General features: G+C 56.7%; 1 protein-coding gene across 1 annotated transcript; it reads left to right on the forward strand.

Annotated features, from left to right (window-relative positions):
• Positions 1 to 742: 742 nt before the first annotated feature.
• LOC144934918 (secreted frizzled-related protein 5-like) lies at positions 743 to 4,348 on the forward strand. Its single transcript, XM_078861182.1, has 3 exons — positions 743 to 1,361; positions 2,007 to 2,084; positions 4,014 to 4,348. Exons 1-3 carry the CDS (start codon positions 743 to 745, stop codon positions 4,346 to 4,348), a joined length of 1,032 nt encoding a protein of 343 aa, XP_078717308.1.
• Positions 4,349 to 11,647: the final 7,299 nt, after the last annotated feature.

An 11,647-nucleotide genomic window follows, 5' to 3' on the forward strand; every position in this document is an offset into this window, starting at 1 on the left:
GTAGGCACAGCAGGGCATGCATGGAACAGCAACGTCACAAGAAAGATAGACACGGGGGCAGCCAGGATCGTGATCATTCTGTAGGCGGGCGCGTGGGTAGGCGCGGTGTTGGAGAGGGACGGGGGGCAACGGGGAGGCGCGGGAGTCCACGGAGCCGGGTCCCCCCGCCCAGGGGCCAGGCGGGGTCAGGTGCATGGGGGACCAACGGCGAGAGTCGCTTCGTCAGAGCTGGGTCCTGTTCCTCGATTGGCCGAGTTCCCGCACCCTCTCCCTCCCCCGGACCAGGCGCGACTCAATAAAGCGGAGTCTCGAGACCCGGGGCGGAGCGCCCAGGGGCCCAGGGACACCGACTCCACGGCGAGCTCACAGACGATAAGGCAGACTCACAGACATACTCACTCACACACACACCGATAGAATCAGAGATATATATATATTCGCTGACAAGGGTAGAGACGCACATACAGCAGACATCTCTGTGCGGAGGATCAAAGTGCAGGGCAAGGACATCCACTGTCGATGTGTGTCGCTTTGTGCCTGGGAGGCGGCTTACAGAGTCTACATTTTGAGACCTCTGTGAGTCCGAATTCGCTAGGTCAGAAACGAAACGAGGATCTGAGACTCACGGGGAAAGTGAGGCTCTGGGCTGGCTCTTCAACTCATCGCCAATCTCGTGCATAGGGAACCACCCAGGAGCGGCCCTACACGAAGAGTGCCCTTCGCCTGGGTCCCTGCTCCCTCCATGAGGCGCGCACGGGGCCCTCCCGGGGCCCTGCTCCGGGACGCGGTGGTGTCGTTTTTCCTGCTGCTGCTGCTCTCCCGCTGCACACACGCTGCCCTGCCGCTGCCCGCCGCTCCAGCGGACGACGTCTACGAGTACGCGTACAGCTGGCAGGGCGACGCGCAGGCCGAGGACTCCGAGATCTCCGCGGGCCCTGGAGGATGGACGTGGGGTCCGGCCTTCCACCCGCGGCGGCCGGCGTGCGTGCCCATCCCTCCCGAGCTGCGGCTGTGCCACGGCATCGGCTACGCGTCGATGCGCCTCCCCAACCTGCTGGACCACGACAGCATGGGCGAGGTGCTGCAGCAGGCGGGAGCGTGGGTCCCGCTGTTGGCTCGGCGCTGCCATCCGGACGCGCGGCTGCTGCTCTGCGCGCTCTTCGCGCCCGTGTGCCTGGCGCGGCCCGTGGCGCCGTGCCGCGCGCTCTGCGCGTCCGTGCGCGCCGCGTGCGCTCCGCTCATGGACGCGTTCGGCTTCCCGTGGCCCGAGATGTTGCGCTGCGAGAGATTCCCGCTCGATCGAGATCTCTGCATCGGCCTCCAGTTCCAGTCCAAGGGCGGGCAACACGCGGCGCAGCCGGGTAGGAGGCGCGGCATGGGCGCACAAAGGGGACGCGGGGAGAGCCGAGGGTATACTGACAGGTGCAGGGCTATAGGGCTATAGGGCAGACGGGTACACGCGCACACATTGGACACATGAGTGAGTACACGCGCTGTTAGCGAGCGACTCATAAGGCGAGAACAGAGCACGAGGAGCTTGTGTAGCCAGCACCACTTCCCACACCGAATCGGGTACTCTTCTAAGGCTTAGTCGACATTGGAGAGGCCCATGCATAATTCTGATTACACTCGTAGGTGACGTTATCCGTGATCTTAAATTGACGTCGGGCCGCCGGTTTGTCGCGCAGCACGCTCGCACAGCCACTGGGCTACGAGGAACGTGCACACGCACAGCCACGTGGACTCGCCCACGGGCACGCGTGGGAACAGAGATGGGGACAGGGACACGGGGGTCAGATATTTCGGAGGGGCACAGCGCGGACGGGGGCCAGAGACGGGGTCAGGGGTCCCGTGTGGTGACGCGCTCCCTCACCACGGAGACATCGCCCCAAGATCTCGAGTGACAGTGACGCTACCCTTTGCCCCCCTTGTTCCCCCATGGCCCCTAACTACCGTGCCCTCATGCCCCCCCCACCTCACTCGGATCCCGTGCCTCCTCCCCTCAGCCTCCGAGCTCTGCCCGCAGTGCGAGAGCGACGTCCTGCCCGACACCATCGCGGATCTGTACTGCGCCAGCGAGTTCGGTGAGACGAACGCGGAGCAGCACGCGGACTCTGGGTCCTCCTGGGTCCTCCGGTTTTTCCATCCACATTTAGAAACATGCATTTAGATTATTCTGCTGCTATACATGTCCACATGATGAGCCACTTCGTTGAGCTATGATTTGAGGCCAGATCGCTTCTGAAAAAACACTCTATATATTTGTTGTTTTTTAAAGTGATTTGTTTACCTTTCCTAACTTAACACGCCTATTGTGTCGTTGCTTTGTTTGTTGTTGTGAGGTTCGGACCCGCCCCTTACTGGACCCGTGTGAAAAAGAGACTGATTCTGATTAATCCCCGCGCCTCAACACCCCCCGCCCCTCCTCCCTCAACTCGTTGTTCTCGAACTCTCGAATCGCACAGCAGGAGATGGGCAGAGGGAGATGCGCTACGGAATGCGGCGATAATGGGATGAGAAGGGTGGTTATGGGGCGTTCTGCTGCGACGATGGAAGGCTGGAAGTCGCTGTCGGAAATGAGAGCGATGATTGGGCCTTCGGATGCAATGTCACGCGCCTCTGAAACGGATCTTTCGAAGCTCAGGGTTAGTGGATCACGCAGAGACTTGTGAAACTGCCGCACGCGCTGGGCTGTAAGGTGCTCGGCACAACACGTGGGTTCGTGCGTTCCAGTCGTGTGCGTGGTGATTTTTTTTTACTTTGGAATTCAGTGCCCTCTTTAAACGAAGCCAACCATTCATTTTGCCAAACATGCCAATGCAGGACCCTCGAGAATAAGAATCTTGAGACTCGTGGAGAATTTCCGAGAGGAGCAGTCGCGCATCAGCCGCTTTGTATTGGCTTTAGCGTCACACCGGACGGGTGTGGAGGCCCCACGACTTCGCCGATTCTGGTGGTTATTTCGTAAACGATCGGCACGAGAGTAATAGCGACGCAAAACTTTCGTCTGGCACATAGGATGAAACCAACTCGCCCTGTGTGGGCCCGAATCTTCTAAACTACCGTACTGATGTAAAGGTTGTACAACTACAGGGATAGACGCACCTGTGCTAAACTTGAGTTATCTGGACCTTCTAGAAGTTAATTAGAATTTGCACCATGCGTCTCTCTGCGTGAGATAGTTCCTCGGCTGCGCCGCTCCTCCCCCTCCTCGCGGGGGGAGACCCCCCCGTCCCCCTCCCCTCCTCCGCTGGAGTTGTCTCTGACAAAGGCCCCGCTGGAGTTGTCTCTGACAAAGGCCCCGCTGTTGCCGCACAGAGGCCCTCGGCTCCGGCACGCGGAAGAGGCCGCGACTCCATCACCTCCATCCCAGGAAGCGCAGAGAGTTGCACGAGGGAGAGAGACGCGGCTTTGTGCTTGGGAGGGTGTGCCCGGGTTTAGGGGAGGGCGGAGGGAGATGAGGAGGGGGGGGTAGACGGGTCTCTTGTTCCCTTACTCCTTCGCTTTAACAGGGAGCAAGGAGGTCAATGAGATTCTCTGCCCACTCAGTATTATGTCCCGGGGACATTTGAGGGTCAAATTAAATAATCATTTACATATTTAGGGTAAGCATCACCATCGTTAGAATCATCATTCTCATTGTTATCGTGTGGGTTTCCACAACGCCTTTTTCAAATGCCGCCATGAAGACGCTTCCAGCCACCGAGACTCCTTCGCCCCTCCCCCACGACCACCTGTGGCTGCTTGCGACTTCCCGTGCCCGTCCATGACCTTTCGTGACCGTCATGGCTTTTAGTGATGGTCTCTGACCTCGCAAGATCTTCGTTACCTCCCACGTCCTGTGCCCACCTGCGATGTGATCTCCTTGGGAGTTCGTCCATGGCATTCCTTACATTTGCGATTCCCCTGAGCCCACGACTTCCGGTGACCACCCATGACCTGCCGTGCGCGCACGTGCCCCCTCGTACTAGCATTGACCTGCCCCCACCTGCCGTGCCCTCCCGTACCTACAGCCCTGAGAATGCGCATCAAGGAGGTCCGTCGCACCGAGCGGGACCGCCGCGTCATCGGGAGCCGCAAGAGGCGGCGGATCCTGCGCGCGGGGCCCCTGCGGCCCCGGGACCTGCGGCGCCTCGTGCTGACGCTGAAGAACGGGGCGCGCTGCTCGTGCCCGCAGCTCGATGCGCCTCGCGGGGCCGCTCCCCTCCTCGTCATGGGTCGCCGCGCGGGGCATCGCCTCTTGCTCACGGCCGCCTTCCGCCTCGACGGCGGTGGCGGCGGGGCCGCGCGCGCCGCGTTGCGCCGTCTCAAGGGACACGCGTGTCCCGCGCTCCACTCGGCGCTCTGAAGGAGGACCCCGATGGCACGACCTCCGCTGTGGGTGCCTCTGCAGTCACGGCCAAGCCGTGGACAATTAGTAGCACGGTCGGTGCGTGACGTCTCTTGCCGATTGTGTCTCGCGGTGCTTCTGATCTCTGGATCGTGTTGCTTGATCTGCAGAACGCAGAATAAATTTGATTGCACGCGACTCGCGCCTCACTATCGTCACCCGTGCGCACGCCTTTGTTTACAGACATTGGTCAGGGTCCCAGTGAGAGGTCCCCACAATAGGTTGACCCCCGGCGGCTCAGTATTTCTGACATGGTCGTGACGAATCCCCTGAGCCGGCACCGCGGATGCCGGGTTCCGGCCGCCCGTGATCAATCCGGGTTCTCAGTCGTGGCGAGGTCACCACGGACGACTGCATAAAAACCCATCGCACGAAATTCGTGTGGGTTTTTTCCCTCTCCATCTTAATTCGGCAAAACCACGATAAACGCGGCGTTCGGAGTGCTCCGCGACCAGCACAGCACTTCGTCCATAACCAGCGAGACAGACGCCCCCCAGGGAGAGCCACTCCACCAGGCCTCGTCTCTACACGTGCATTGTGGAGCCCTGCGGCGGGAGGGGGAGAGGAGGAGGAGGGGGGGCTAGAGGGAGGGGGAGGGGGTGGCGGGCGCGCGCGACTCCCGCTGTCCCGCGGGCTCCGCCGGTCGCGTCCCGTAATCACGCCTCGTTATCCCCGGCCCGACCCCGCGACGGGGTCTCCCTCACGCCAAGCTCAGCTGATTTAATGAGGCCGGGCTAGAGTAGCTCTCTCTCCCTCCCTCCTCCTCCCCGCTCTCCCTCCCCGACTCCCACGCGCGCGTGTGTAGTTGAGATGTAGCCGTTGTATCCGTGTCGGGGCTGTCTCCTCGACTCCACGCGTCTCCCTGATCCCCTCCCTCCCCCAGCTGCTCCTGCTTCCTCTCCTCCTACTCTTTCTCCACACACCCTTGCTGTGCCCAGTCGTGCCTCAGCTCTCACAACACAACGAACGCATTCCACTCTAGCCGCTCCCTCCTTCCCGCTGCCCCCCCGCTCCTCCATCCTCCCCACTCTTCTCCATCCTCCCCACTCTCTTCCATCACCCCCACTCTCCTTGCTCTTCCCCACTCCTGCGCCCCAACTCTCCGCGGTCCTCATCGCCGTCACCTGTGGACGGCAGACGACAACGGGCTGTTGATGTCTGGAGGCAGCAGTAGAAGTAGAACAGCCCAATCAGGTGCAGCAGCATCAGAAGAAGCAGCAGTGCAGGAAAGCGGAGTCACATGCAGCTGCTGATGCTGCTGCTGAGTAAATTTGGTCCCTGAAATGAAACATAAATCTTCTTTCCCTCCTGCAGCGACTCCCTAACTATAATTGTTTGCCAGGTAAGGCCCACTGAGTCATTTTCAGAAGCGACCTGGCCACAAATGATAGCTTAACGAAGCGGCGTATCGCGTGGAAATGTATCGGCGCCAATTACTCCAAACGTATGTTTCTCAGCGAAAAAGTCAAAATAGCAGGCGTCAGGTTCGGGATCGAACCCACGACCTCCTGTATAGCAGGCGAGGTAGTTAACATCTCCTAGCTACCGTGGCGCTCCCCTAAACAAACACAGGGGGCAGGCCTGCCCCCCTCCTCTCCCGTACCGTCAGCAGCAGACAGATGCCAAGTAACCAGGGAACAGGAACTCGGGACCACGGATCAGACGGCAGGATTCACGCAGACCAAGAACCACTCCCCCAATCATCGGCACACAATCATGAGCGTCGTGGTGGAGAATATAGCAACAGGAACACGCAGACGATGCGCCTCCTTCACACAGCCGTCTGTGTTGACACATCCCATCAGCCACACGGCCTGTAAGTGTATCGTTACAGCAGCGTTGGTTAAACACAAACTGTGGACTGGTTTCGACATTTAGTGTCGCATCAGCAGAGTCAGGCGTTGCGTGAATCCAGGCTGGTGACGTTCCGGCCCTTTATAGGCAGCGCCAGAGAGCGGCACTGCTCAGTTGGAGTCACGGCTCTCACCTTGACGGAGTCCCGAGGAGGAACCCTTCACCCAGAGAGACGAGATTCTGAGGTTTGATTTGGGCACAGTCCCAAAAACCAAAATCGTAAGCGGCCAGCCATAGACGGCACCCTTTATCCGAGTTGTAGGAGATAACAGTGTAACGCGTGTCTGTAATAGAGCGACATTATTATTGTAAGAGCTGCGGTAAAGAGACGACGATGGGAGGTAATTCCAAATTGAAGCGAATTCTAAAGCGGAGCAGTGCGAGGAAGATTCAAAGGGAAGAGTGAGGTGACCTGGCAGGGTGGTGAGTTCATGGGTGGGTGACTGGGTGAGTAAGCCCAACAAAATGACAAACGTGCCATGGTCATCATCAACTATGATGGACGAACAAGAGAGAAGCGGATGAGTGCGTGAATAAGTGTGCGCATGAGTGGGTGGGTGAGTGAGTGTGTTGGTGGGACCTGCAGTGAGGTGGTTCAACAGTATGGTTGAGACGAAACAGTGGATATACCGAGTTCTCAACAAGGGTGGAGAAATCAATGGATGGCTGTGGGGTCCTAGAGGAGGCGAGGGAGCTGCAGGAGGGGGGGGGAAAGCAGGAGGAGGGGGGTATGCGGATAGGGGCGCCCAGGTGCGTCGGGGCGAGCGGAGGGCAGGTGCGGCAGGGTCACGGGGACGAGCTCTCCAGCACGGAAACTGCGCGGTGTTTTAACGCAAATTCCGCGACCCGTTTTTTGTTCTTCTTCTGGCGATAATGAAAACAGCGGAATAAAGAAAATAAACTCCAGCCGCTGTTTTACGATCCTGGCGAGACCGAGACTTCAGCCTCGGCGCTTCAAAGCCGCCGCCTCGGTGGCTTCACGGGACAGGAAACCAGCAAGCCGCGGGGAGAGAGGAGACACAGGTGGGAGACTCAGGTGGGAGATTAAGGGTGGGGGGAGACTCAAGTGAGAGATGACCCCAGTGACAGCCAATCACCCATTATTGGAAGTGGCCACACGTGCCCTGCACCACAAGGCATGAGTGTCACCGACAGCTCACACTTCGTGCTCGTGTGGAGTTTGTAAACATCGTCGCTCGGGTCACCCCACCCTGTTGTGTGCCGTGCCGGCCTTCATAGGTGCTCGCTGACAGCACTTGCCCCAACAGTCGGTTAGGAAAATCACGGGGGATCTTTTTGTTTTCCTGTGGGTGTCTCTGCGTTGTGGCTGAGACGGTGTTTGAGCAGGAGGGGCCCCCGAGTCTCGCGGCTGCCCTCATTCCTGGGCGGGCCGAGCCCCGCGATTGTTTTCCGAAGCTGCCCCATAAATCCGCGTGCGTCCGACCCCAATGAGCCAAAGACAGCATCGTCTCGGAATGAAAACACGATTCCTCCATTCCTGGGAATCGGAGCACAATCCGAGACCTCCACGGCCCTCCTCGGGCACCGCTGTGAGAATGGATAAACACGGGGGGAGGTCGGGCGGGGGACATCGCCCACATCCCCGCCCCCCCTCGTGGGGATTCCGATCGTCCCCTCGCCCTGCTCCGACACCCTTGGCCATCCCGCGGGATCTCGGCGAGCACTCCCATGGGAGAGGGGAGCAGCGGAGGCCGAGATTGAGAGAGCACGGGACAGGGGGATCAGGAGGGAGCAGCATATACGGGTGAGTAGAGGGCAGGGGGGGCAGGGGGATCAGAAATTACAGGGGGAGCAGGGAGGCTTAAACCAGTAGGCTTCCTAACAGCCCTAAGAATTGGAGTGACGTTTCTAGACCTCTCACCCGCACCCGTAAACGAGACTATATCTCCCCAAATACTCCGACCCCTACACTGCCCCCCAACACAATCACGCACTCACCGTCTTCATGATCCTCCAGAAGTCTTGCCCTGCGCCTACCTCACGCCCCCATCATTTCACCATCCTAGCTCTCCCCCCTCGCTTCTCACTCGGCTCCCCTCCACGCGCGCTCTCCGCTCCGGCATTGAAGGCTTTCTACCGGAGCCCCGAGTCGACCTTCGCTCTGTGGGAGGTATCTTCCTCGGCTCTCTCGACACCCCCCCCCCCCCGTCGCTCTCTTAAGTCCAGGTTCATCGGTTTCCCTTTCGCGATGGCTGCATCTTTCTGTCAGCAAAGTGAATGAACCAAGGAATACACGCGCCTCCTTTTCCCAAGGTGGCTGCCCATGCCCCACTGTTCTGTGTCAGCATCTTCAGATGCTGCTTTTGCCTTGAGATGCCAGGTAAATACAAACAGCAAATTTCTCGACTTGCATTCATCCAAACACACTCTAATATAGGCACCAAGTTCACTCACGCATCAATTCACTCATACACACAGATACTCGTGCATCCATTCACTCACACACATATTCACGCACGCACTCATTCGCTTACACACTCACACGTGCACTCACACGTTAACGCACTCGCCTAATGATTCACGCGCTCTCATCTGGAGTCCGCGAGACAGCGGCCAGCGGTCCCTCCAACAGTGCCCGCTTCAGGAACAGCGGGGAGAAGTGGGGGGCGGGGCGGTGGGGGTGGCACCACGTGGGCGTCGCGGGGGTGCGGAGGGCGAGGCACGGGGTAGCGTGGCGCCTTGCCATGCAGCCTGCCGCGTGCACACACACAGACAGATACACACAGATACATTCACATGGAGATACATACACATAGGGATACACTCACAACAGCAGCCGCCATTCTTCACTTAGTGTCGGTGACATCATCACAGCGCGAGTGCCAGGCTAGGTCCACTTTATGGTCACGTGACCTATCCATCCGAACAGCAGCTGCTACATGCCAACGTCGTCTCGCCTGACAGATTAGCTCACTGATGGAACTGTGTCCAGATCTTTCAAAGATCTGTGAGTTCCTCACATAATCTAGCCTGGTTCAACCCAGGATGAATCGTAGGCAGGCCAGCCTGAATGTTTCGAACCAGCACAGATATTTCTTTAAAGGGCTCCATGTTAAGAAAGCGTTGTGAAGATACAGTGGTGCATAACTATGGCCGAGAATATCTGGAGCTTCGTAAGGAGCAACAGGCCAGGTAGCTTCTACGCTATGTTATGCACTCGTTTTAAAAAATAATGCTGGTCGACTGATGCAAAATGCAAAGTGAGACCTCTGCTGCCAAACGGGGAGCTGGCTATAAGCACCACTGGTCATTCAGTGTTTAGTGGGTGGAGTCTTTAATGACATAAAATAACCAGGCAGGTTTCTTTATTTTGGTGGGGCTGATGTTAAGACACCACCCCCTTCTTGACACACTCCAGATGCAGCAGCAGAGTCTTCCACTGTTTCTCAGAGCATTCGCAGATCGTCAGCATATGTAATACGGTTTGACCAGTAGGGAGCCATCCCTTGACCACTACCTGGCCATCGGTCAGCTTCCCATTGTGTCTGTACCATATGGAAATTCCTGTGTGCACAGCCATATAAGCGCCTTGAACTACGTGATAATACAAATAATACAATGTTAATTCGTGAAGGGGCCACCGCAAGGTGTAAATAAAGTGGCTCTGACTCTCAATGGCACCCGCTGTATCCAGGCCTGCCCACCACCATCAAGATCGTGAATGACTGTGAGCATAGGGATCGTGGACCCCAAAAAATACGAACTTTAATACAAAGCCGTGGCCTCCTGATGATGTCATCAGCCTTGACCAGGTCAATAAAACGAAATGTTGGCCACGTTGGAAATCCCTGCACCTCTGCTGTAGCAAACGGACAAAAAAAATGCGTCTGTACAGGACAATCTTGGCCTGAAACCACATCCTTGCCAGAACCGATCCCAGAACACTGAGGAGAGAAATGCCCCGGTGAGTTCTGCAATCTCCTTTCTTGAAAATTAGGGACTACCAGGGCTTTAATTCTAGACATTTTTAGTCATATAACGGGCAGCCTGCCACACGATTGGCACCCTGCCTCTTCACTTGGGAGGTCATCTCTGCCTGGCGCTTAACCTGGTCTCGAGCTCTGGATTGTTATTTGCAATTTCTCAGCAGATGGCACATTAGCGAGCCACTCAGTCACTCACAGGGGGTGGCTATTCCCCCCAATATTCGAGGCACAGCAGCCCTAGCAGGGTCAATCTCACCTTACCCCATGATATTTGGGTTGAGGGGTTTACCCTACACCAAGATATCGCAGAAAATGCTCAGCAAACCTGCAGGCCTGTTCCTGGCGGTCAGATATTTGTTTATATCAATGATGATAGATGTGACGCTACAAGTTACTTTTTCTATGGAATAAAAGAGTGATTCATGCTCACAACTTGTTATTGCAGTTTCCATCTCCTCATTTATGACCACCACTCATTTGTCTAGCGTGACACGGCTCTCCAAGCTTCTGAACACATGCTGCAGTAACCCTCCCTCTTCTCAGTCATGGGACGTTGTCGATGGTGAGTGGGTCTGCGGCTTTCTATTAGCTAGATGGAACACTCTCCTTCATCAGCCAGGGTGTCTGGGGAGGTCTGGACTGCATATACAATGCAGCCATAGCAGCTATATGAGCCATAGTCCTGAACTTCACCAATTTCCTGTCGGCGATCAGGAAGAGGGGGAATGACGACTACTCTAACTACCTACAAGCGATGGTGAAATTTTCGTTTTGCAACATTCACCAGCGAGCCTATACCAGGCTCTTATGGTTTTAATTGGGGGTCCTAGGTGAACGCGCCCCATCACAATTGAAGAATGGCAGGCGCATTTTAGAGATGACAAAGCCGATGGTCAGTGGGCTGACCAGCTGCACAGTAGGTCCTGGTGTCAAGGACATTGGCCTGCATTCGCTGTTGTTCCGTCACTATATAGTCCACCAATTATTCCCATAATGGCGTGTGGATGTGGCGATGCTGGAACACCGTGTTTGTGATTATAAGCCCATTGGCTGCAAAAAAACTAAATTAATTTTTTTTTTATTTTACTATGGTGAGGCCCACTGAGCTATATAGCTCTTTTTCAGAAGCAACGTGGCCACAAATGATAGCTCAAGGAAGTAGCTTATCATGTGGAAATTTATTAGCACCCAAAAATTTGGAGGGAAAAACCAGAGTACCTGGAGAAAATCCACGTGACCACGGGGAGATAGACATGCACACTCCAAATATACAGACGTCGGCATCGGGATCGAACTCACGACCACCTGTATACCAGGCGAGGTAGTTAACATCTCGACACCATGGCGCCCCTAGAAGCCTAGCAGACTCCAGATATACACAATCAGAGACACAACAACCGCTATTCACCACTAAGTGGCGGTGACGTCACCACGACGCATGTGCCAGGTTATGTGC

Source organism: Lampetra fluviatilis, chromosome 12, assembly GCF_964198595.1.
Source record: "Lampetra fluviatilis chromosome 12, kcLamFluv1.1, whole genome shotgun sequence".
Lineage (NCBI taxonomy): Eukaryota > Metazoa > Chordata > Hyperoartia > Petromyzontiformes > Petromyzontidae > Lampetra > Lampetra fluviatilis.

What these genes read in the sequence shown, in the direction of transcription:
- LOC144934918 (XM_078861182.1), top strand. Translation starts at nt 743, where the DNA reads ATGAGGCGCGCACGGGGCCCTCCCGGGGCCCTGCTCCGGGACGCGGTG. An exon ending in GCAACACGCGGCGCAGCCGG is followed by an intron (nt 1,362 to 2,006) that starts GTAGGAGGCGCG and finishes TCCTCCCCTCAG; the next exon opens with CCTCCGAGCTCTGCCCGCAG. An exon ending in GTACTGCGCCAGCGAGTTCG is followed by an intron (nt 2,085 to 4,013) that starts GTGAGACGAACG and finishes CCGTACCTACAG; the next exon opens with CCCTGAGAATGCGCATCAAG.